The sequence below is a fragment of the Bolinopsis microptera genome, chromosome 3 (assembly GCF_026151205.1).
Source record: "Bolinopsis microptera isolate Bmic1 chromosome 3, MBARI_Bmic_1.0, whole genome shotgun sequence".
Lineage (NCBI taxonomy): Eukaryota > Metazoa > Ctenophora > Tentaculata > Lobata > Bolinopsidae > Bolinopsis > Bolinopsis microptera.
This window is the reverse complement of record NC_087074.1, coordinates 18,115,694-18,140,616: the sequence shown is the minus strand read 5'-3', so window position 1 is coordinate 18,140,616 and position 24,923 is coordinate 18,115,694. Positions and strand designations below refer to the sequence as shown.

The 24,923-nt window shown below is 36.2% G+C and overlaps 3 protein-coding genes across 16 annotated transcripts in view; 2 read left to right on the top strand and 1 right to left on the bottom strand.

Moving 5' to 3' along the window:
* The window catches only part of LOC134812145 (MYCBP-associated protein-like), a 36,582-nt gene extending 24,276 nt beyond the window's left edge, over window positions 1–12,306 (bottom strand). For 3 of the 12 annotated variants that reach the window (XM_063819367.1, XM_063819369.1, XM_063819368.1), the window contains exons 1-15: window positions 12,303–12,306; window positions 8,271–8,322; window positions 7,909–8,066; window positions 7,684–7,775; window positions 7,370–7,523; window positions 7,081–7,107; window positions 6,755–6,817; window positions 6,456–6,607; window positions 6,220–6,266; window positions 5,751–5,814; window positions 5,527–5,597; window positions 5,293–5,396; window positions 4,983–5,071; window positions 4,472–4,691; window positions 4,234–4,309 (exon numbers count right to left, since the gene is read on the bottom strand). In XM_063819367.1, the coding sequence (XP_063675437.1) occupies window positions 4,234–4,309; window positions 4,472–4,691; window positions 4,983–5,071; window positions 5,293–5,396; window positions 5,527–5,597; window positions 5,751–5,814; window positions 6,220–6,266; window positions 6,456–6,607; window positions 6,755–6,817; window positions 7,081–7,107; window positions 7,370–7,523; window positions 7,684–7,775; window positions 7,909–8,066; window positions 8,271–8,313 (1,360 nt within the window). In that variant the 5' untranslated portion in view covers window positions 8,314–8,322; window positions 12,303–12,306. Of the gene's footprint in view, window positions 1–4,233; window positions 4,310–4,471; window positions 4,692–4,982; window positions 5,072–5,292; window positions 5,397–5,526; window positions 5,598–5,750; window positions 5,815–6,219; window positions 6,267–6,455; window positions 6,608–6,754; window positions 6,818–7,080; window positions 7,108–7,369; window positions 7,524–7,683; window positions 7,776–7,908; window positions 8,067–8,270; window positions 8,333–12,302 lie in introns of those variants that run through there. The other 9 variants (XM_063819374.1, XM_063819375.1, XM_063819376.1 and 6 more) reach the window with 4 other exon arrangements.
* On the top strand, window positions 11,416–13,347 carry LOC134812146 (F-box/LRR-repeat protein 4-like). The gene has a single exon (XM_063819380.1). It carries the CDS (start codon window positions 11,479–11,481, stop codon window positions 13,300–13,302), a length of 1,824 nt encoding a protein of 607 aa, XP_063675450.1. The 5' UTR covers window positions 11,416–11,478; the 3' UTR covers window positions 13,303–13,347.
* A 415-nt stretch (window positions 13,348–13,762) lies between these two features.
* Window positions 13,763–24,923, top strand: part of LOC134812729 (uncharacterized) — a 31,782-nt gene continuing 20,621 nt past the window's right edge. Inside the window, exons 1-8 of one of the 3 annotated variants that reach the window (XM_063820266.1) lie at window positions 13,763–13,888; window positions 14,316–14,467; window positions 14,750–14,896; window positions 15,090–15,271; window positions 15,564–15,771; window positions 21,362–21,502; window positions 21,813–21,886; window positions 24,212–24,265. In XM_063820266.1, the coding sequence (XP_063676336.1) occupies window positions 13,857–13,888; window positions 14,316–14,467; window positions 14,750–14,896; window positions 15,090–15,271; window positions 15,564–15,771; window positions 21,362–21,502; window positions 21,813–21,886; window positions 24,212–24,265 (990 nt within the window). In that variant the 5' untranslated portion in view covers window positions 13,763–13,856. The remainder of the gene's footprint in view (window positions 13,889–14,315; window positions 14,468–14,749; window positions 14,897–15,089; window positions 15,272–15,563; window positions 15,772–21,361; window positions 21,503–21,812; window positions 21,887–24,211; window positions 24,266–24,923) is intronic. The other 2 variants (XM_063820265.1, XM_063820264.1) reach the window with 2 other exon arrangements.

Genomic DNA, 24,923 nt, shown 5'->3' with positions numbered 1-24,923 from the left:
TGATCATAGGATCATATTATGTTTGAAACGAGAAAGTTAGGTTGGTATTTCATCTGAGTATATAAATTAGAATGTACAGCTGTGGTAATTCTCAGGAACCTCAGCTGCCGGGCCAAGAGAACACTTCAAGATACTCACACAATCTGCAGACAGGAGTTTGATGTTCATCTGTCACATTGGTAATGTACTTGTCATCTTAATGTTATACTCATCTTAACTGTTATCTTAAAGTTATAATCGTCTTAATTCCTGTCATTCTAGCTGTCATCTTAACTGACACGGACATTTTTAGATAGTTCGAATCTTTGAAATTGTTCCATCTCTGATTATTAAGTTATTGCTATCTAATAAAAATTATCACATTTTTACCAGGTAATTTGAAAATGTATTAAAGTATTTTACCAGATAAATATCTCATACTGAAACCTTTTCAGTTGGAACTGTTCGTAGAAGAATTCAAAGAATTTCGGAATTCCAGACTGGAGACCAGAATAACTGTCGTATCTCACGGACAATTGTTTGTTTTTGGCATGCATTTGATCAATTATTTTAACATTATTATTTCAGTTTTATTTGCGCTATTGCGTTACTGCAACCAATTACTAGCCTTATCTTAAGAAATCTTCCTCATGATTCTTCCTTCACAGTATTATTCCCTTAAACTGTGTTAACATTTTCCACTTTCCCAAAATTTCCACTCTGCAGTATATTAATAGTTGTCTCATTGCATATTAGCTTTATTATTCTACTTAAACGAAAATATGAGTTTTGTAAGATCTTTTGTAACAATATAATTCGTATTACATTTTTCCGGACTCAGGTTTTATATTGGTGTAGTGTATTTGTTTATTGTGTGCTCATATAAATATGCAGGCCGTAGGCAAAGGGCATTCTTCATCTGTCGTCCATGGATGGTCACCAGCTGCTTAAAGAGGTTGGGAACGAAAAATATTTGTCGAACCTGGACTCTAGTTCGACACGTACTGAAATTCGACTGGGGTGATTTCTAGCGAACTTCAGTTGTCTAACTAGAGTACTTGTCGTACTAGAGACTAGAGTACGTCCTATATATCAGAGGACAAATTCCAAGAAAATATTCAACAACGGCTTCATACCAACCATATCAATACCAACTCACAAAATGCATGGCTGTTCCAGGACTTGTATTGACAATATCCATACCAATGTAGTAGACAAATCTCTTATCTCTGGTGTCATATCTGATATCTGATTTAAGATCTCCCACCATCACCCTATATTTACTCTTGTGAAGCTTTCCCCCGACTCTGTGCCAATACCTGATTTAGAACCACTAAACGTAACAACACAAACAACCGTTGCATTACCCAGGGCCTAATTAATTCTATCGAAAAGAAATCTGGGTTGTATTTCGAATGGAAGAAGACTTGTACATTAAAACTACCTGACGGGGATCCAAACAAGCACATCGCCACATCCACTACATAAAGGAATTCGACAAGTTTCTATAAAGCTCAATAAATATGGCAAAGGCTATACATGCTATACTAGAAAATTCGAGAAGTACAGCATGAACTCGAAAAAGACTTGGGAAGTTATTAATGAACTTCGTGGTAAAACTATGTCATAGATTGTCAGAGAGTTACTTGCAGACGAATAATTGCTAACAAATTTTGTGAATATTTTACATCTCTTGCAAGTAATCTCAATAAAAATGTACTGTCGAACAATAGTTTTTCTCTGGAACCAGTAAAATCATTAGCTCAGTTCATGTCTAATTCAGTATCTGACTCCATATTATACCTGGAAGAAACTAATGAAGACGAGATTATCGAGGTGATCAGAGACTTTCAAAATGGCAAGGTGAGTCTATAATCGTTGTAAAAAAAATCGTCAAACCTCATTGCTGGTACCTTGGCTAGGTTTTACAACACATGTATACAAACTACAAAGTGGTACTTTCCCAAGTATTTTTAAAACTGGTAAAGTTATTCCTATTTACAATGATAATGATAGCGGCTGCTCATGCTCGTTATTGAAATATTCGAAAAACAAGGTCAAGATGTAGCTTATTTACCTTCTTCAGATCTCTTTTAACTAGTAAGCTAGTAGTACTAGTAGTAACCGACTAACAATTACCATTAATAATTCGGATACTATTAAATCAATATTTAATTCGGGGTACGAAATTTGGGATTTTTATTTTACAGACTTCTTAGCAGTGAGACGTGACAAAACTTTAATATTACCAAATCCTTTCTCAGGAAATCAAGACAAGGATTTAATTCTAGGATCAAATTTTTTGTTGAGCAGCCTTTTCTCATGACAATTAATTATGTCCCAACTCCCAGAATTTCCAGCTCAGGCAAGCAGCTCTGACAGTCTGACTGGCTGTCTCTCAAGTAATCTTTATTCCTACTCAATTTGTCAAATGGTTAATTAACCTATCTCGCGTGGAAAGTGTAAGGAACTGAAATTAGTTTTACGAACTTCTTGGCAGTGAAAATTAATAATAATATTATATCACATCCTTTCTCAGGGAATCTGGACAAGGATCAAATCAAGTAATCAATTTTTTTGTTGAGCAGCCATTCTCATATGAGAATTAATTAAATTGTGTCTTTTCAGCTCTCCTAGCCTCAGCCTAGCTGATTAGCGATTGGCTGTTACCCAATCTTTGTTCTTACTCAATTTGTAAAATGGTTAACAATGTTAACCATTTTACAAATTGAGTAACATTTCTCACGGGTATGCTGTAAGGAACTAAAATCACAACTGCAGTTAAATAATGGTTGCGTGGCATTACTTTGCTATTCTTTCTTAGATATTGTCCCTGACGTAGCTCAGACTTTCTTAAAATCATTTCTCTCAGCAGTATTATATTTAGGATTCGTGCACTTATTCTTTTATGAGATTATAATATAACTAGAAAGCCCGTGATCACAGGAAGGAAGATAATATTAGTTTTTATCACATCAAAAAATATCTGTCACAACCGATGTCACAACCTTGGTAACAGCGTTGAACGCGGATGTGCACATTTTGATCGATTTTGTGGTAATTAAGTTGTGTTCAGTGCGAGCTACATTTTAATTGGCTGTATCTTCGGTTGTGACAGATATTTGATGTGATAAAAACTAATATTATCTTCCTCCCTGTGATCACGGGCTTTCTAGTTATATTATAATCTCATAAAAGAATAAGTGCACGAATCCTAAATACCACTGAGAGAAATGACCTTAAGAAAGTTTGAGCCACGTCAGGAACAATATCTAAGAAAGAATAGCAAAGTAATGCCACGCAACCATTATTTAACTGCAGTTGTGATTTTAGTTCCTTACAGCATACCCGTGAGAAATGTTAACCATTTTACAAATTGAGTAAGAACAAAGATTGGGTAACAGCCAATCGCTAATCAGCTAGGCTGAGGCTAGGGAGGAGCTGAAAAGACACAATTTAATTAATTCTCATATGAGAATTGCTGCTCAACAAAAAAATTGATTATTTGATTTGATCCTTGTCCAGATTCCCTGAGAAAGGATGTGATATAATATTATTATTAATTTTCACTGCCAAGAAGTTCGTAAAACTAATTTCAGTTCCTTACACTTTCCACGCGAGATAGGTTAATTAACCATTTGACAAATTGAGTAGGAATAAAGATTACTTGAGAGACAGCCAGTCAGAGCTGCTTGCCTGGGCTGGAAATTCTGGCAGTTGGGACATAATTAATTGTATTGAGAAAAGGCTGCTCAACAAAAAATTTGATCCTAGAATTAAGTAATTACATGTAATTACAGGTAAACCTCAAATTTTTGCGAGCAGTATCTCAGCAACGCAAGGTCAGATTTTTATGCGTTTTTTTCTACTTGTTCATCTCCAGCAGCTCGATCACATATGTGAAAATGAAAAAATGATAATTTACCCCCCCCCCCCCCCCCCTCTGGCCTTAATTACATATAAATCTCAAACTTTGGGGTGTAATATCTTAGCAACGCAAGGTCAGATTTGTATGCAGTTTTTTTCCTGATTGTTCATCTCCAGCAGCTCTATCACATATTATGTGTAACCTAAAAAAAGATGTTTACCCTCCCCTTTGGCCTTAAAGGCCCTCGGTTGACCTTTAACAGCTTCGACTACTGGTTCCTTATAAAAACTACTCTAGACTTACATCGGAAATCTCACAGGATTAAAATGAGTTAAACCGTGAGTGAAAATTATCTAAATCAGTGATCCAATAATCTTTTATCTTACCGTCGTTTATGCTAAAGTAAAATCTCTGTTTGTTTCCCTCCATGATCGTGTTAAGTTTGTTTTCTCTTGGTAAAAACTGAAACAATTTCACTTTTAAAGAGTTTAAAGCAACACTATTTTCTGTATCCTTTGAACAATTCATATCAGTCAAGTAAATGCTAATAAAACTGAACAACTTTTTATTATAATCAGACAGACAGAGAAGAAAATCCGAGAAACAACAAACGGAATAAATTACCTTCCATGCGTAGAATATAGCAGTGGTGCCGGTGTTTTTCAAATTGATGTGCTGAGTTGAGATAACACCTGCATCTGTGTTGAACAGGATCCTAACCACTGTGGGATCCCGGGTCTTTGAGCCCCATCTAGATTCCACTCCATTTATTTCTAAAATTGGCCCTTTTCTTGTGTCCTCCTCCGGGGGTGATTGGAGCATTTCAGTGTCAACTTTTTCCACACTGAATAGATTGGAGAGGTTTAACGATAAGTGATTCTGGATGGCTGGTGAATTGGAACCAAAAAGTGAAACCCAGTTTTGATCATAAAATTATTGAACCCTCGGATGTTCAGTGTCCACCCAAACTCTTATTCAAACCGGAACCCCCGGAACCTCGAACCCCAACAATGCTAGTGAGTTTTATTTGGAAACTCTATTGGTTAAATGGACGAATATCGAGACAGTTTAATTTTGATAACTTAGGGCTTAATTTGGTAGGTTTTATCGTGATTTGATTCATGAAAATACTAACGATTCTTCTGCAGGGATACAAATATCGTGTTCCGAAACTTCAGCAGACTTGAGCTCTCGTTTGCCTCTTACAAACAAACCAGAAAAATCCTGAGGATAAGGGATGAATTAGTATTCTGTCGGTTTTGAGACATAGCGAGGACAAACATTATTAATTTTGGTTCAGCTGCCAGACGAAGAGGGGATTTTTAGATATCTTAGCTAAAACTATCGTTTCATCAATAACTGAATGATCTTAGAATCTGGAGTTCCACATTACTCTCACTGGTCTATAATTATAATACTTGCAGCATATAAAATATAGTTTTTACTGGTCTAGGAGGCTCTTGTTCAGTTAACACACAGTCAAGTTCTTTTCTTCTCTTCTCAAAGAACTTGCTCCGTTTCCATGGATACATGTGTCCTTGTTTACCCTCTGAAATAATACATAATACAAAGTTAAACTTAAATTCGGTACCTTTATTTAGAATGATGCTGTCTTGGAGTGTTTTAATTCGAAAACTGTAAAAAGTGGCAGCAATAAAACGTCCTGTATGATATATTACCGCTGATGAAAGGATTCCCAATCCGCTCCAGTTCTGGATGTTTTCCTTGTTCACTTTGATTCAGAGTCATTCTGAAAAACAGGTTTTTTAGTACTAAAGTCATGTTTTTGAATTTTTTACACGTTCAGTTGAGGGTACAAATTCTCAAGATGAAGTATAATTCGTAATTTTGGGTAAAATTTAAAAGAAATCTTTATAGAAATCTTTGCTCAAAAAGAACTCACACAATAGAATTGTCTTCCTCTCCGATTTGTTGAGGCTGACTCCAGAACTCACTCCCTACTCGGACTGATAGAAAAGGCTGACTTTATAATTTAGAAAAAACAATTATTAACAAAGCTATTTTAACACTGTTAATGGAAAACAAATATAGCACATGGGCTGTCTTAACGAACGAAACAACATTTGAAGCGGGGTTTTAAGCTCTTTTAAGTTCCATCAGAATACTGTTGATATTGAGTTGGGTAGTAAGTTAAAATTATAACAAGTTTGTAATGAATGAGAAAAATAGGGCAATCAGCTTTACGACTTAGCAACTTACTTTTATACTCTAATATTATCATGGAAGTGTAGCCTAAATAAGTGGTTTCAATATGTCTACACTATTTTGTATGATATCATTGTAATCAATCTTTAAAATCAACATATTTTTCATGACTGATCGGGTAAGATCAAGTATAGATGCTTACTCACATCCCTTTCCAGTGTCCATAACAGGGATTACTCTGTCAATAATTGTCCTGAAAAGTAACATTTCAAGTGACGTTCAATATGAGAGATAGGCTACAACATCATAAACAAGTGAAATTAAAATCGAAATAATCTTTTTAAAGATTTTTTTTTTGTTTAAAAACAAAATGATATTTGGAAACTGTCATGAATGAAGAAAATAATTCAAAAACTCGAATGCGAAGACTGCTTGAACCTACCTTTCCTCTTGCTTGATTCTGTGCTCACTAGTTCGGTTCATAAGCAGGGAAGAAGGAGTTTTGCCCGTTTTGCTGGCCAGAACGTCCATTTGTCTTCCATGTGCTCTCAGCTGGCGTTCCCAATTTGAAAGCGCTTTACCCTCCCTTGTTTCCTGAGTGACATCTAAATTAATTTCAGAAATTACTAAATCCATCATTTGCAAAAACTACTGACTAAACACGGGCTAATTGACTAAATGTTTGGGGAAAAAAGAAGCCTGGTATAAAGACTAGAAAGAGGGTGTACTATATTTTTTTACCTCTAAGATCTCTAGGGTTTCTGAAGGGGTTACAGAAATAGGTCTCGGAGCTTTCGATTTCTCCTGAAATGATAACGTCGTCTTATCAATATTCGTTGAGTGCTGAGTACAGTATAATACTATATAACAATTAATGATAAAATCATGCCCAGAAAAAGTTTGAATTGATGGTTACGTTCGAGTTTTCTCCTCAAATCAAAATCAGAGAGCATTGCTTGATTGCTAGTTTTTTGCAGAACAAATGCAATGTTTTGCGTGACTTTACTTAATTAATTTTGTTCAGAATTCAGGATTGAAGGACATGCAGTTATCATGCATGTTCTTACTTGAAATACTGGCTTATCAATGAAATCCTAAAAGGTTGTGATTAAATATACATACATACTATTAAATTCGAAGCAACAAATAAAATATTGTTGATAATACAACATGAACAGACGGTATATTTTTTTCATAAAAAAATGAATATTACTTGCACTGCAGCTGGACCTTTACTTATCCAAAACACCTTATATCTAAAACTGAGTTTCTTACGAATTCAAGATCAATTATTTTACTTGTCGAAAAAAATGTCATGATTTGTGAACTGAAGCAGCAAACACAAAACACACATACCACATTTCCGTCAGCTATCTTTGCAGTTTGGTACTGATCCACAGCACCCAGGATGGAGTAAGGTAATATCTCTCCTTGAGGATTGAACCGAGGACCAGCACTTTGCACAGCCACCTCGGGTAGTCTCGCTTCTACTTTCTTCAGAACAGACACTCTGGAGATCATTTTGGTAATGTTATGACAATATTAATAATGTTAGTAAGTTAGACGATACTTTAACTGCCAGCTGACTGTAGAAGTAATTTTTGAAGAAATATTGTATTCCCTACTATCAGATAAATTCCAGAATTCAAGAATTTATGAGTAACACTTACGTTTTAGTAGGTACATTTGACACGACACGCTTTTTCCTTACTTCAACACTTTTCAGCTCTTTTGGAGGAGCAACTAAGGGCGCGGGCCGCCTCTGAAAGAATACAAAATTAAAAAATATTTGTCGATGTTAAGATTCATGTTTAACAGAAATTAAACTGCCAAAGAACTATTTTTGGTTCATGGTTTCCAACCTGCATGCTTAACTAATAGCAAAGCAAACTTACAGCGATCATATCGTGATCTGTAATGGTCAGTTCCTCCACCGTTGGTCCGCGGATCACATCAACAATCGGTGGTTGATGGTAGTTCTCAAAGGAAGCAAGTTGGCCTTCGAGTGGGATGTCAGATCCATCTGGAGACCCTGCCTTCTTCCTCTTGTTTGCTGTAAACACTTTGGGATTAAATGTGAGTGATCTGGGCTATATGCCATCAGAGTGGGAACCTATGATGTTTGCACTCATACAATAGGAATGCCAGTTCTCACTATGAAAATAAAGTAAAAAAGTCAAAGATGTTCAAAATCAGTTATATTATATGAAGCAACATGAATCGGTATTTAGTATTACGAAGAAGCTGCAACAATCACCTGAAGAGCGTGGCCTGTCTTTTCCTCCCTTTCCTTTGACCATATCTGTGCTAAATCAATAACAGGTGATAAGGCATTTAAAGGGTTCGAGCAAATTTAAGAGAACTCGATTTGGGATCATATTTTGACATATTGATCTTTCGCAGTCAAAACTGTGAAATTTTGGTTGCGGAAGGAAACGGAAGAAAAACTTCTATTAGAAAAAGTTTCCAAAATATCTTTTTATATTTTGACGATTTTTCGTTTATCAAAGCTTTATTTGAGAATAGCAGTGACCTTGTAAGATGGTCATTGAAGAAAAATTCAGTCAAAACAGTGAAATTAAGGTCGCTGAAAGCTGAAATTCGAATATGTCCTACCGGTAGGACATATTCAAAATTTTCATTGCATCAAAGTTTTCTTCGGATATACTGCTTCCAGTACCTTAATGGCGACTTGTGTCACTCTAATCGACCTCACTGATGAGTTACTGGTCAAAATGTCAGTCAAAGCCACGAAATTTCGGTCAAGGAGACAGCAGAAAAGCTTCTCTTCAAACATCTTCCAAAATCTCTTTTTATATTTTGACGATTTTCCGTTTATCAAAGCTTTCTTTGGAAACAGAACTTTCAATACCACAATCTTGTCTTGTGCCAGTGACCTACCTTGCTAGATGGTCTTTCAAGACAAATTTAATCAAAACAGTAAAATTTGGGTCATGGAAAACTGAAATTCCAATTTGTCCTACCAATAGGACAATTCAAATTTTCATTGCATTAACGTTTTCTCAGGATATACTGCTTTCAGTACCTTTATAGCGACTTGTGTCACTTTCACCGACCTCACTGATTGGTAAATGGTCAAAATTTCAGTCAAAACCGCGAAATTTCGGTCAAAGAGACGACAGAAAAGCTTTTCTTCAAAAAAATTTCTTTATATTTTGACAATTTTCCATTTATCAAAGCTTTTATAGAAATAAATCTTTTGAGTACCTCAATCGTGTCTTGTGTCATCCTCTTGACAGTGAAATTTGGGTCGCGGAAAGTTGAAATTCGAATATGTCCAAACGGCGCGCTTCTTAGTAGGTTATAAACCTACAACCAGTACATTGATGGCATTTTGTTTCATTCCCACCAACCTTATTGATGAGTCATTGGTCAAAACTTCAGTCAAAACTGCGAAATATCGAACAAAGACTAGAAAGACGGCAAAAAAGCCTCTTTCAAAAATCTTCCAACATCTAAAATCTTTTATATATTTTTGAAGCTTGATTATAAATTTGAGAATACAACTTTTAATACCAAAATCTAATCGTGTACTGTCTTATTAACGCTTTTTATACAAAGTTATAACGAATTCTTCATGTCTTGCATCCTGGGTTTGGACAAAATATGCCCGCTTATAAAATATTTCCATCACGTTACATTACATATAATTCTCAATAAATGTAATAAATTTTTGTCATACGTTGTGTGACCCGCCTTGACATACGTTGCATGCCACTTTTCGCGCGCGAGCGGAAAAATATATTATCTCTGATATTGGGATACGAAACATGTATCAAGACCCGCCGCGCACGAAGTGCGCGGCTCCCCCTGTATCGTCGAAGCGACAGTGGGGGTCACCACAAGATACAAATAAAGTTGTAGTGTTGTAATTATATTATAGTTTAAATGTTAAAACTCATTTATGCTGCATTTTTAGTGATTTTGCTAAATGATCATTTATGATTTAAGTAAAAAATGTGACTTAAAATTTGACTTAAAATTTGGTTTGAAATTTGGATTAAAATATGACTTAAAATTTGATTTGAAATTTGACTTATAAAAATGTACTTAAAAATTGACTCAAAATTTGACTTAAATTATTTTACCTGAGGACCCCAGGCTATTATGTTCATTAACATATAGATTTGGCGGAATGACAGGCTGAGCGCGGCCCAGTTAAAATTATTAGACTTAAAATTTGACTTAAAATTTGACTTAAAATTTGGCTTAAAATTTACATATAATTACATTATAGTTACATTACATATAATTCTCAATAAATGTAATAAATTTTTGTCATACGTTGTGTGACCCGCCTTGACATACGTTGCATGCCACTTTTCGCGCGCGAGCGGAAAAATATATTATCTCTGATATTGGGATACGAAACATGTATCAAGACCCGCCGCGCACGAAGTGCGCGGCTCCCCCTGTATCGTCGAAGCGACAGTGGGGGTCACCACAAGATACAAATAAAGTTGTAGTGTTGTAATTATATTATAGTTTAAATGTTAAAACTCATTTATGCTGCATTTTTAGTGATTTTGCTAAATGATCATTTATGATTTAAGTAAAAAATGTGACTTAAAATTTGACTTAAAATTTGGTTTGAAATTTGGATTAAAATATGACTTAAAATTTGATTTGAAATTTGACTTATAAAAATGTACTTAAAAATTGACTCAAAATTTGACTTAAATTATTTTACCTGAGGACCCCAGGCTATTATGTTCATTAACATATAGATTTGGCGGAATGACAGGCTGAGCGCGGCCCAGTTAAAATTATTAGACTTAAAATTTGACTTAAAATTTAAATAAAATGTTGCGCGCCGCCTATATTTCAATATTTTAAATTTCGCGCCGAGCGTTTTTATTGTATTTCAACTAATTTATACTGTTATTAAATCAAAGTTCTAAACAAGGGATAGTTAAAAAAACAACGCCCAAGTCTAATCTTTCCCTAAAACAAAAACTAAAAATTAAAAACTTTTTTTTAATCTCTTGTCATAACTCAAATTACGGAGATAATGCAGGTCAAAGATATTATTCAAATAAAGATTTCTTTTACATAAATCATGCACAATCAGCGAGAATAGATTGCTTTGGGGTCTTCCTCTTCTCCCTGGTAAGTCCAAAAGTTGATCAGCATACTGCATAACTGTCACAAGAAGCCCAAACTAAGTGTATACGAAAGAATCAGCTAGTGGATTACATGAACTCTTCCTTTTTTTGAAAAGAAACAATCATGTAATTATATGCTACTTTTTCTATTTAATCATGTATTGCTCCCACTTGTTATCCTTCTTTTTACTTTGAAATGGAAAAGAATTTACTGTTTGGTAATCTGAATGTCTGTCATCCCATCCAACACTTCACCTATCTTACAGTTTTATAATTCATTTTATTGGTCGCTGAATAATAAAATAACAATCAACTGTGACTCTATTTCCTTGATATAGGATGGCTTATGAACAGTATCCTGTTGCTGTGAGGAGTTTTAGCAGTGAATATGGACCACCTTATTCATCGAATCAAGTTCTGAGAAATGTTTGTGGTCAAAAATCTGATGCATCTCATTATGGTGATAATCAGTATGCTGCTGCATTTCGTCGTTACGGTGATTTTCATCTACACCGTCCATCTTACATTGCGTTTCCCTGCTTGTTGTCTCCAAAATGGTTTCCCTATACCGACTTTATGGAATGCTCATTTTCCCAGCCTGTCCTTGCAGTGTCTGTTCAAATATCTGAGAACTTTTTCCCAGGATCAGTTAGAAGAATTTTAGCAGCAAGACATGGTTGCATCGAAGATAAAGGGGTTGCAAAACATTGGCAAGTTCTTTGGCAGTATAATGAGTCAGCAGAAAATTCAAAATGTTGCTCTTTTGCTTACCACTTTCATGTGATAACTTTTCCAAAGACTTTGATTCCAGTTGATACCATTCGGATAGAATTTGATTTTACTGAGTCAATTTATTACTATCAATTGGAAGCAGTCAAATTGATAGGAGAGAAGTATATCGAAAGGCTGGACTGCGATCCAATGGAACACAATTCAGATGGGTTTGGAAACAGATTTGAACAATACAAGATTTCTAATGAGATAACTTCTAAAAATCTTATGAAACATACTCGTGATGATATCATTGACATTGACTATTCTTCTCCTATTGTTTCAGTCTCATCAGATGAGTCTCAAGGCATTGATTCTCTACCAAGTGAAATCCTCATCAAAATATTGGGATTTCTTGATATTGATGATCTTAGCCGTGCAACTCGTATTAACAAATTATTTTACAACTTATCGAAAGATCCAGGTTTATATACTTGTATCAATCTACGCCCATTCTACAGATTCTTAGTAGATGAATCAATAATACATATTTCAAAGAAGTGTGCTGCCCTTCAAAAGCTAGACCTATCTTGGTTGGGATCGAATAATCAAATTTCTACTCCTGCTTTATGCACTTTCCTCAGAAACGTTCCTAATATAACTGAATTGAGAGTGTCTTCCTGTCAAATGCTAGCCTCTTCTGTTTTAGAGACTTTGGCAATTTATTGTTCAAATCTTAAACTGTTAGACATATCATATTGTAGCAATGGACTTCACTTATGTGTATCATGGTTGACAAACTTAAAAAGATTAAAGTATCTGGACATGGCACATACCTTAATTACAACTTCAGAGTTGTTGTGTTTGTTGGATAAAATGAAAAACCTTGAATGGCTGCTACTTGGTTCACCGTCCCTTATCGCTGACCAAGATGCTGTGATAAGTTCAATCACTGATAACTCATGTGGTCCACTCAAAGGTATTGAATTGTGGTACTGGGATAAAATCAGTTTTAGCTTTATTTCACAGTTTTTGTATTGTCATGGACGAACTTTAGTTCAGTTGGATCTAGGCTGGTGTTTAAACATTGGAGTAAATGACATTTTACCAAATGTTGCAAGTGCTTGTCCTAATCTTGTTGTTCTGCTCCTTACTGCTCACCACGAAACAACTGACGCTGGTTTAGTTGATCTCTCTAAAGGATGTTTGCTATTGGAACAGCTTGACCTTCTTGGTTCGAGAAATATAACATTGTCTTTTTTACAGACATTGATTATGGCATGTGAAAACCTCTCATTTTTGGATGTTTCGTATTGTGCTAAACTATCAATTGAAGACGTTGCTAATTTACAAACACTCAGCTCAAATATTTCTATCAAACATGTTCAAACTTATCTACATGAATCCAATTTTTTTCGTGATAGTGACGATAGAAGCTTTGTAGGGTTTTGACTCCGAATGTCCCAACACCTAACATTATGGTTAATGAGCGTTGAATCACTCCATGACAGGATGTATATTATCAATTAATCTACATATTATTATTACATTATCATTATCTATAAATTACATTTTACATTATATAATTATGTTGGTAATAATTTTAGGGTTAAAGAAATTTCGGCTCGTTAGAAGGTCAAGTGTCAATTATTCAACATCATAGTAATGCACTTTAATGAGTTTTTTATCTCAATCACAATAATTGAAAATTCATGTCAGAGATGTCATGATTTGATGAATTGATGAATCAATGATTGGGTAAAAACAGTTCGTAGTAAAAACTATTCAATGATTGTTCTGCTACTCTTTGACTAAACTGTCTATAAACAATGTTGAATCGTTTTGCCCAGCATGATTGAAAATATCGTTGAATTATTGACTTATTTCATCATTTCTAACAAGCTCATTTTACTTTTAGGATGGATTGAGGGACATCCAGTCTGTTCAAGTGATTTGTTCAGACAATGAATGAATGATGATTTATTTAGACATATCAAACACCTCTTATGTTAGTCACTCGGAAACATCCTCCCAACAGGTATTTATACAATTGTTATACGATTTATTGAAATAGAGCGTAGTGTTGTCATTGTACACTTTTAATAAGTTTGAAAGTTATAAAAAACAGCAGTACTATCACTCCCAATGTTGTGCACGTGAATAAGTTAAGGGTGGACAGTGATATTGACACCTGAACTGTTTTAGACTATTGCTTAGAATTGGAATTATGCTTGCATCATGTCATATTATATGATATATTATATATAATATATTATCGTTATCAGCCTAACCATATTTGTCCTTTGGCATCATTGTGTAAAGGGAATCAAATTACATGAACTGATTCTGCATCAAAATATACGATGCAGTGCCCTTTTTTCAAGATATGCTTGCAAATACGTATTTTAAGTCTTTTTGATGCCCCGTTTGAGATCAGTGAGTGTTCCACAAACTCAAACTTACAGAATGCCCATACAGCAGCGTGGTAGATCAGCTCTAAAAGATCGTTGTGTTGTTGTGCTCGGTGAATTCTCGGAGGTGTTTGGACCACTGGCCTTGAAAATAATCCCTGATGATATTGAGAAGAGTACTCGTGAGGAAATCAGCAACTTTATCGGTGAGTTGTATTAATCATTAACTTGTCTTCTAGAGAGTTGAGAAGTTTTCAAATTTTGGTTGAATGCTTGTTCGATTTGGATGGAATACTTCTTTTTGTTTGCTAAATATCTACCTTATTGTCATCACTTGATTATTAGAAAGTTGAACTGATTTGATACAGTAAATACTAAATATGTACGCTATTTACATAATATCTTACTCCAGTACATTATATCTACGAATGGAATCTTTATTGAACCAAGCATTTGATATAGTTAGTGATCCCACGCCCACCCAACAGTGCAAGTGATGGCAGTGGACTACACAGGAACCCACGCGGGAGTACCCACCTACTCCCCAGCTGATACCTCGTTGTTGTACCAGCAGACAAAGTCACACATATCCGCTCTCGTTCATTATTTTAATCTGCACGATGTCAAGGCGAGAGGTTAGAAGCAGCTTATTGTTAAGTAGAATGTAATTTTATGTACCTAGATTTTAATTGAAGCACCATGACAAATGATAATGACCATTATGACTTATGCACAGAATTCGTTTCAAACGGCAGATAAATCATGGTCATGACTAGTGACTAGTGCTATACCGCAATCCAAACGTTCAAGTTTGGTTTTTGTTTTCAGGGTACTCACGGATATTCACCCTCTCTTTCATAACTCTATCACCTGACTGTCTGTTTCCGAATGTAAACACCATCAAATCTTGCTTTGAGGATATCTCCAAGGTGTGCCACGACGAAAATCTCTTGATGTTTCATTCAGAAATGCTGGACAAGAAAGTTCATTTTGCTAACGATGTCATTGAGGTTGGTATTTTTCAGCTCGTGCCTTGTTTGATTTTCTAATTTTCCAAATTTGATACATTTCATAAGTTTATATCTTTTTCAATCACTTTCACCTTAGAATGAAACGTTGAACATTCAGAATTAATGAACAGTGTTATGAATTGAGTCATATACATACCAGGAAATAATTTGTTCAATCCCCCCCGGCCCCCCCCCCCCCGGCCCACCGCCCACCTAGCCTGTAATATCAAGCTGTAACTATCATTTATACCTAAATATTATCTAAACTTAATATAGATTTCTCCAATGATAGCGTAGGCAGATACAATGGTGGTTGAACGAGATGGAGAGGATGTACTCACTACCGTCACCAGCCCCCGACTCCCCTGACAACCTAGATAAAGTGGAAGGTACTGCTACTGATGACATCACTCTCAGACCCTTCTCAACCTACCCTGCTGGTGATGCTGGACCCAAACTGGTCCAGAGTTGGAGAAGTTTACCTAGTTTACTAGATCAGGGTAAGTTCATGAATGACAGACAGATGTTCGAAGACGTATGTTAATAATGTTGGATATCAGATTGGTATGGATTTTAGATGAATTATATCAAGCAAAATTTAAGGATTATGTTTTTAAAGGAGTAGTTCTAAGATAAATTTCCAATAAATTATGACGTAAGTACAAGTAAAACACAATTATGAATGCAATTGATAATTCAGAAAAACTTCCAGACTAAACAACAAATATTTTTAACAAACTAATCTCGCAAATTTTTCGGGCCAGGTCACTAGCTTGAAGTGACGAAGTAGCATTTATCTCAAATTGAGATCAACCAAATCATTGCACCTACTCACTCTGCTCGGCTATTCACACAATTCCAGACAGCTTATTCAACTTGCTATAATATAATCCTTCCTTTTGAATAACAGCAGTTACTCAATCAGCAACTCTTGCTCAGCTCAATAACTGTCCCACTTCAAGTATATTTCATTATTTCAACTTGCTATTTCGTCACCTCACTGCTAAACACCACTGTTTTAAGCGGCACGTCTGCGCGCCATCACATGATCTCCGTCCATTTCTGCCTTATCGTTCATCTCCGCTACTCCCTCTTCAGAATCCGCCGAGCCCCCCGTGTTCTTTTCCATCCAGCTGCCAAAGCCGTGTCCGGCAAATTGAGCGTCAGCTGGTTGTGGGGAAAAGAGCAACATGACTCCAATGAGAAGGAGAAGAGCAAGAGATCTGGATACCATGTTGCGCTAGTGCCTTGGGTTGTGGAGTTTTAGTATTATGTAATTATAAAACACTTTTAACAAGAGGTTTAGAGTAACTTTGTAAAAATATTGGATAGTTTGATTAAAAATAAAACTGAAACTTGGATGCAGTAAAAGGGACGGAGTAATTTTTATCTAGCTGAATTTGAACAACTTGAAAAGTGAAAACTCAGGAGTAGTTCTACGCTAAATTTCCAATAAATTGTGACGTAAGTACAAGTAAAACACAATTATGAATGCAATTGATAATTCAGAAAAACTTCCAGACTAAACAACAAATATTTTTAACAAACTAATCTCGCAAATTTTTCGGGCCAGGTCACTAGCTTGAAGTGACGAAGTAGCATTTATCTCAAATTGAGATCAACCAAATCTTTGCACCTACTCACTCTACTCGGCTATTCACACAATTCCAGACAGCTTATTCAACTTGCTATATTATAATCCTTCCTTTTGGATAACAGCAGTAATCAGGTCAATCAGCAACTCTTGCTCAGCTCAATAACTGTCCCACTTCAAGTATATTTCATTATTTCAACTTGCTATTTCGTCACCTCACTGCTAAACACCACTGTTTTAAGCGGCACGTCTGCTCACCATCACATGATCTCCGTCCATTTCTGCCTTATCGTTCATCTCCGCTACTCCCTCTTCAGAATCCGCCGAGCCCCCCGTGTTCTTTTCCATCCAGCTGCCAAAGCCGTGTCCGGCAAATTGAGCGTCAGCTGGTTGTGACTTGTGGGGAAAAGAGCAACATTACTCCAATGAGAAGGAGAAGAGCGAGAGATCTGGATACCATGTTGTGCTAGTGCCTTGGGTTGTGGAGTTCAGTGTTATGTAATTATAAAACACTTTTAACAAGGGGTTTAGAGTAACTTTGTAAAAATACTGGATAGTTTGATTAAAAATAAAACTGAAACTTGGATGCAGTAAAAGGGACGGAGTAATTTTTATCGAGCTGAATTTGAACAACTTGAAAAGTGAAAACTCGATAAGTAATCTACGTTACGTAATAACAGATTAAATTCTTGGTCCTTACTTCTAACTCTGTAATCTGTAGAACATATTTCGGTCATAATTTTGGTCCAGCAGTAATACTAATATGGCCTTAAACCCCTTGTATTGAATAAAACTAAAGTTACATAATATTATCATAATGATTATGCTGAACTGAATTTAATGAGGGATTTCAGAAATTATGCTGTTTTAAGATTCAACCATAAAATTATCCACCGTTACGTCACATTACGTAAGTTCTTCTTGGAAAAATTGTGTCAGATTGGATTCTGGGAAGATTCGGGTATTAAAATTTAAATGGCTAGGTATATAAATATACCACGTACGGGAATATTGTAAGTCGGTTAATACACTGTGTTTTGGTACCAGGTACTGTCCAAGCCATAGAAGTTGCTAGAATTGATTTAAAATCGCTTTATTAAATCCAGTGAACCAAAATCGAAAGATTTTTAAGGTTTTCGTCATCTTTCGGTCCAACCATAACAAAGACTATCCTAAATTAATATAAAATATGTAACGCAAGGTATTTACAAGAATTAGTAAGACTCGTCCTGAAAACAATTCTGCAAGAACGTCAACGCTTGCCTAAGCCTTTTTTGAGAAAATCACGACCAAAATTTATACTGGAGCTAACATAACGAATAGGTATTCGAAGATTATAGTTCTATCTGTGACCAAGCATTCACTTTATTTATAGTGCAACTATTTGAGCACGAGGAAACAGCGTCATGGAATGTCAATTGTTTAGTACGGTATTTAACGACTATTTAGTATTATATATTTATATAACGTTATATATTTATATAACGTTTATAAACGTTTTTACGCTTTTTGTAAATTCAGATATCTCTGAGCGATACTTTAGCTTTTAATATCTTACGTCTCCATCTCAATATCTACTCATATTATATTGTTATGTACTAAATACTTAAATAATAATATAATGGGCATAATATAGGCATTCTCAAATATTGAAATCTCCGTTATTATAATGTTTAAAGGGCGAAGATGCGATATCATAAAGACTTCTACCTATATCATTCGATTGTTTAATGAATATGACTATTAAAATAAAAATTAAATATTTACGGTATATATCAGATCATAAAGTAGGAAATATTAAAAAGAAACTTTTTAAAAAGCGTGATGATGAACTGTCAAATTTCTCCCGCAAATCCAAAATTGAAGGAATTTCATAAGGTTTTTTCGTCGGTTCCAAGTTAAGGGTCGAATCCGCGCGTTAGCGTGGTGGTTAATCATCAAGCTTCACTCTCTCACGCGTTATCGGGATTGGTGTAGTCGAATCCAGCATTCAATAACCATTTGAATGATTTCCCAGGTTATGTGATAGATGGACCTAGAAGAAATTAGGTAAATTTCTAAGAATTTGTAGCTCGAGAAAGTTCTAGAAACTAACTACCAATATTCATAGTATTATTTGCGCCCTACCCGGGATGGTTTTATAACTTTAGAAGTTATATTATTTATCATTACCTAATGATAAAATTATTATAGCTGTTCGTGGAGCCTGGTTTTTTGGAGGGTAACAGTTAGCAATGTGTCAAATGTGAACCAGAAGCCCAGTGTTTCAAATGCCCGGTGCTTCAAATGCCCGGTGCTTCAAATGCCCGGTGTTTCAAAAGCCCGGTGCTTCAAATGCTCGCTGTTTCAAATGCCCGGTGTTTCAAATGCCCGGTGTTTCAAATGCCCGGTGTTTCGAATACCCGGTGCTTCAAATGCCCGGTGTTTCAAATGCCCGGTGTTTCAAAAGCCCGGTGCTTCAAATGCTCGCTGTTTCAAATGCCCGGTGTTTCAAATGCCCGGTGTTTCAAATGCCCGGTGTTTCAAATGCCCGGTGTTTCAAATGCCCGGTGTTTCAAATGCCCGGTGCTTCAAATGCCCGGTGATTCAAATGCCCGGTGTTTCAAATGCCCGGTGTTTCAAATGCCCGGTGTTTCAAATGCCCGGTGCTTCAAATGCCCGGTGTTTCAAATGCCCGGTGTTTCAAATGCCCGGTGTTTCAAATGCCCGGTGTTTCAAATGCCCGGTGTTTCAAATGCTCGCTGTTTCAAATGCCCGGTGTTTCAAATGCCCGGTGTTTCAAATGCTCGCTGTTTCAAATGCCCGGTGTTTCAAATGCCCGGTGTTTCAAATACCCGGTGCTTCAAATGCCCGGTGCTTCAAATGCCCGGTGCTTCAAATGCCCGGTGATTCAAATGCCCGGTGTTTCAAATGCCCGGTGTTTCAAATGCCCGGTGTTTCAAATGCCCGGTGCTTCAAATGCCCGGTGTTTCAAATGCCCGGTGTTTCAAATGCCCGGTGTTTCAAATGCCCGGTGTTTCAAATGCCCGGTGTTTCAAATGCTCGCTGTTTCAAATGCCCGGTGTTTCAAATGCCCGGTGTTTCAAATGCTCGCTGTTTCAAATGCCCGGTGTTTCAAATGCCCGGTGTTTCAAATACCCGGTGCTTCAAATGCCCGGTGTTTCAAATGCCCGGTGTTTCAAATGCCCGGTGTTTCAAATGCCCGGTGTTTCAAATGCCCGGTGTTTCAAATGCCCGGTGTTTCAAATGCCCGGTGTTTCAAATGCCCGGTGCTTCAAATGCCCGGTGTTTCAAATGCCCGGTGCTTCAAATGTCCGGTGGATTCACTAGATTTTTCGTAAATAAGTTCACATACCGGCTAAAATATAAACGAACACTATGATTTTGTCACTGATACAACAGAACAGTTTGTCATAAAAATCGTTGATTTTTATGATGATGTTTTACATTTTATCTCAAGTTATCGATCATGCTAATAAAATAATGAGTCACGGTTATAACCATAATATTACGGTGGAAATTTAATTAATACTAATAATGAAAAACTTTCGTTTTTGGATTATTTTTAATTAAATTCTAGGAATATTTATCAGAATTCTTTGTGGCTGCAGAAATCAAGTTATGTTATCTGTGGCGAAGTTGCCAGTATGATTATGAATAAGTGGACACATTTTATCTACATATTGACATATAAATTGTCTCTTTGTGCACCACTATTGTAGCACAGAGTACTTTACCCTAGTACTTGGAAGATCCAAGAGTCCGTGACTTTCCCAGATGTTCTGACTGATTCATGTTATTAATATTTCACTTCAAGTTCATGGACATCTTTCGGTCGCTAACTCAACAATTTTGGTTGAATTTTGTAAGTAAAATTCATTACTTAAAATGAAGCAATACTTGGCAAGCATACAAATTTTGATTTAAAGCAGCAACTTGTTCCATTTTTCGCAGGGAATCATACCTATTTCCTCATCCATGAACCTTAATACTTTAATAGAATAGACTGTTAATTATGGAACTGGGCAGTACTGTAGGCAAAAAAATACCATCGGACATAATTGCATTTTAGCCGTGATTCTACGGCTTTTGCTGATTAAAATGAAACCAATTATAACTAAGCTAGAAGTACAAAGTAGAACCATCGAACTTTAACTGTAAGTGCAAAAATAAAATCGTGCCTTAACCGTGAGTTAAGTGAGCATCGACAGATTACCGAATTTCCGCAACTTCTTAGTAAAATCTTTATTCTTGAAAGCTATTTAAGAAAAATCTGCAAATGCCCGGTAACTTTCACAATTAGTAGTTTTGTGATAAAATGGCCAGTTCGTGATCAAAATTTGTCATTTGATATCATTATATGAATATATCTGTGGGAAGAAATTCACGTTCACCATATTTGTGAATTGTGATGTTTAAAACTTGATTTTATTTATTCATATTTATACACATTAATAATTAATATAACACACATTAATAATTAATATAACTCGCAGATCCGTCAAATAAGTACGTGAAGCATATAGTGAAGGGTAAAATACAGTGCGGAGAGGGATCACTGCGGGGTATTGCCGAGCTGGTTCCAATTGCTTACTGTTACTTGCAGCGATCCATGGTTCAGCTCTACAAGAGCAAAGGTTTTTACTGGCTACTGTACTTTCAATTTAGGGTGTACTTCTATGATATTTTAAGTGTTGTTCTCTCTTAGTCTTTACATTTTAAAATTATTACATTACAATCATTGTACAAGGTATAATGTGTATAATGCATTTCTTATAATTATATAGATGCTTAAATATCACGGCCATCTTCGTTTATCTTGAGATTTCAGGGTCAAAACTAAATTAAGCGTTTTTGACTTTCGTCTCATTTTGATACTGACATTAAATTACCAAAGTTGTGTTTGTTATAAACGTTGCAGTTTAAACCAACAAGACCCCATCACAGGTACCTGTGGTAGTTTAAAGAAACCTTGTGTTAAAGAGACACCCACGTTAGCGATAGGACGATACTCTATACAGGTAACACGTTCATCAAATAGTTTGCATTTTTCCTACCATTTTACTCCAGGAAAAAAATCAGCAGGGAATCTTAAATATTTTTTTAAACTGCTGTTAATTGCTTTTGTATCGATTTTTACTGCTCTTATCAGCTAAAATTATCTACTGTTACCATCGGCTACATATTGTATTCACCGTGTACATATTGTATTCACCGTGTACATTGAACCATGGGAAGTATACTAAAGCAAAATGACAGTGAAAACATTAAGATCATCATCGGGAAACTCCTCGATAAGGCTGTAATACCTATCAGACCGGTTATCTCCGTTTTTGACAGTGTTCAAAGTCGTACGGCCATTATCAAGCGGCTCGATCAGTTCACGGTTCCGTTACTTAAAAGTTGTGCTGAGTTTCTCGGTATTGCTCTTGCTGATCAGAAGGGTTTCAAGATCTTTGCTAAGCCAGCTCTTATGGATCGTGTTTATTTAGGTTTCAAAGCTCTCTTGATCTAGAACAAGTCGTGGATTCATCTAGGGTGAGTTTTTTTCGCCGATGATACTAGGGTCTCCAAACAGATTGGCTGTTTTGAAGACTGTCAGTTGTTACAAGAAGATATCTATAAGATTCTTGACTGGTCACGTAGCAACAACATGAAGCTTCACGAGCAGAAGTTCGAGCTGTTAAATCACCTCCATAACAGTAAGAGCTCATTCCCCGAACTACCCTTCAAGTATCCAGTCAGGACATACTTTATCCTGTCGAAAACGTCCGAGATCTTGTAGTTATGGTCTCAAGTGATCTTAGCTGGTCGACACATATCGGCAACATGGTACCCAAAGCAAGGAGCACGCTATCTTGGGTATTCAGTGTGTTCAAAACTCGCGACAAGACCGTAATGACTACTCTCTATAAGTCACTAGTAAGAAGCCTACTGGAATATTGCTGCCCACTCTGGAGCCCTACCAAGGTGACTGAAATACAGCTGATAGAGGGGGTGCATAGAACTTTCACCAGTCGCATTGGCGGTCTTCAACATCTCAACTATTGGGAAAGACTTGTACAGCTTAAATTGATGTCTCTACAGCGCAGACGGGAGAGGTATATCATCCTGATGATGTGGAAGATTCTCCATAATGTGGTACCAAACTGCTGTGATATCAAGTTCAAGGTGACCCCAAGACACGGTGATGTAGCTGTCATAGCCTCAGTGTCCAAGTCAAGTTCCGTACGCAACCAGTCACTGTACGACAGGTCTTTTGCAGTCCAAGGACCGAAACTGTGGAACATAGTGCCGCACACAGTAAAGGCTGATACATCCTTTGACATGTTTAAGTGTAGTTTGTCGAACTTTCTTGCTTTGATACCGGACAACCCTCCGGTCGCCGGCTACAGCTGCAGTTGGTCAAACTCACTGGTTGACTACTCGCCATCCAGGTGGTCAGATATCTGATGACCCTTCCGGCTCCACGGATGAACTCAACGAAGTAACGAAGTAACGAAGTAAGTATTTGCTAAATAAATTAAGGAATATCGTACTGGAAAACAGTGTATCGAAAGTATTGTTGGAAACAAAATCAATACTTTAAAATAATACACAATAATTATCGTGTTACTATAACATGGGGGGATGATCAAGCTGCCGATGGAACATAAACGATGAGCAATGAGCAATGACCAATGAGCAATGAGCAAGTGCAAATTATTGCAGAATAACCTGATAACAAGCAATCAGTGAGACTGATCATATAATACCTTTTGTGGTCATTTGATACCATGACAAAATATGGCCAATGCAATGGGCCACCTAATCTTGAAATGAAATTCTTGTTTATTAACCATCCTTACTTTTCTTAATTAAATTCTAGCGTTTATTCAGTACACCATCTGTATTAAATTCTTAATTTAACTAGATTTAACTGAATAGTCCGATGAAGGTAAAAATATTTCTAGCAATGATGAATGCCTCCACAAAACCAAGCACGATTACTGGAGAGGTTTTAGATATAGCGACAAATGTTTACAGAATATGAACAATTGAGCCTGCAATGAAGAAGTTATCCCGATAAACGATCGTGTTTATATATGGTACAATCCCCCTTTCAGCGCACAAGTTTCGCAAACATTTGAGACATTGTTTCGCTCTATAAATACATAAATACTTTCCCAACATTAGCCACTGATTTGACCAACTTCATTGATTTCGATTTCTCAGTTATTCTACATTATGAATGATTCATATTCCTGCACTCTCCAGTACTTAATTATTTGTAATATTATTATAGTTGTGTTGAGACCCTTGAGAAATATACAAATGTGCAATCTTGATAAATACATTTTTTTCAGTTCCCAAGTCCAACTTTCACGTCTGGTGTAGAAGGAATTGCTAGTATAGACAAGGTTAGTGAAGCAGACCCCAATTATGAACAATTATTGAACGCTTATCTTAAATCAACGAATATAATATGTATTCGCTATATTGTCAGCTTTTGTTCGAATATCTAACTATTCAAAACATGATAATATCTTATAGGTATTTGAATAGGGTTTTATATTATATTACTTTTAAGTTTTAGTAACATGTAGTTACCATGCACTGTTCCATTTCACAGAAGGAAGAGCAGTAAAGATAAGGTAGGAGGATCTACATTTTACCTGGACTCTAGAACCAACAGTGATGATGATGAGGGTTTTGGCACTACACTGGTGGGGGACTCTACGTTTTACGACCGATACGAGCACTTTAATGACATTGACTGGGCAGTTAGGGAGGCTCTGGAGGAAGAGGAGGAGGAAGAGGGCAGATCTGGGGGAGATTCATTAGAGGTCGTGTTATTTGAATTTGTTAGAGTCTTTAGAGGTCGTGTTATTTGAATTTGTTAGCGGATAATTTATTGTGTGGCTGTTGCAACCAGTCAAAAATGACTGCTCGGTCATTAAGCCATATTAAGTGACATTATTATGTATGACTCGTCGTTACATTCTAGGATCGGTTTATATATTAGGACTTTGCAAATCAAAAATTAAGTTGATATTGTTTGACGTCAAGTTTAACCTT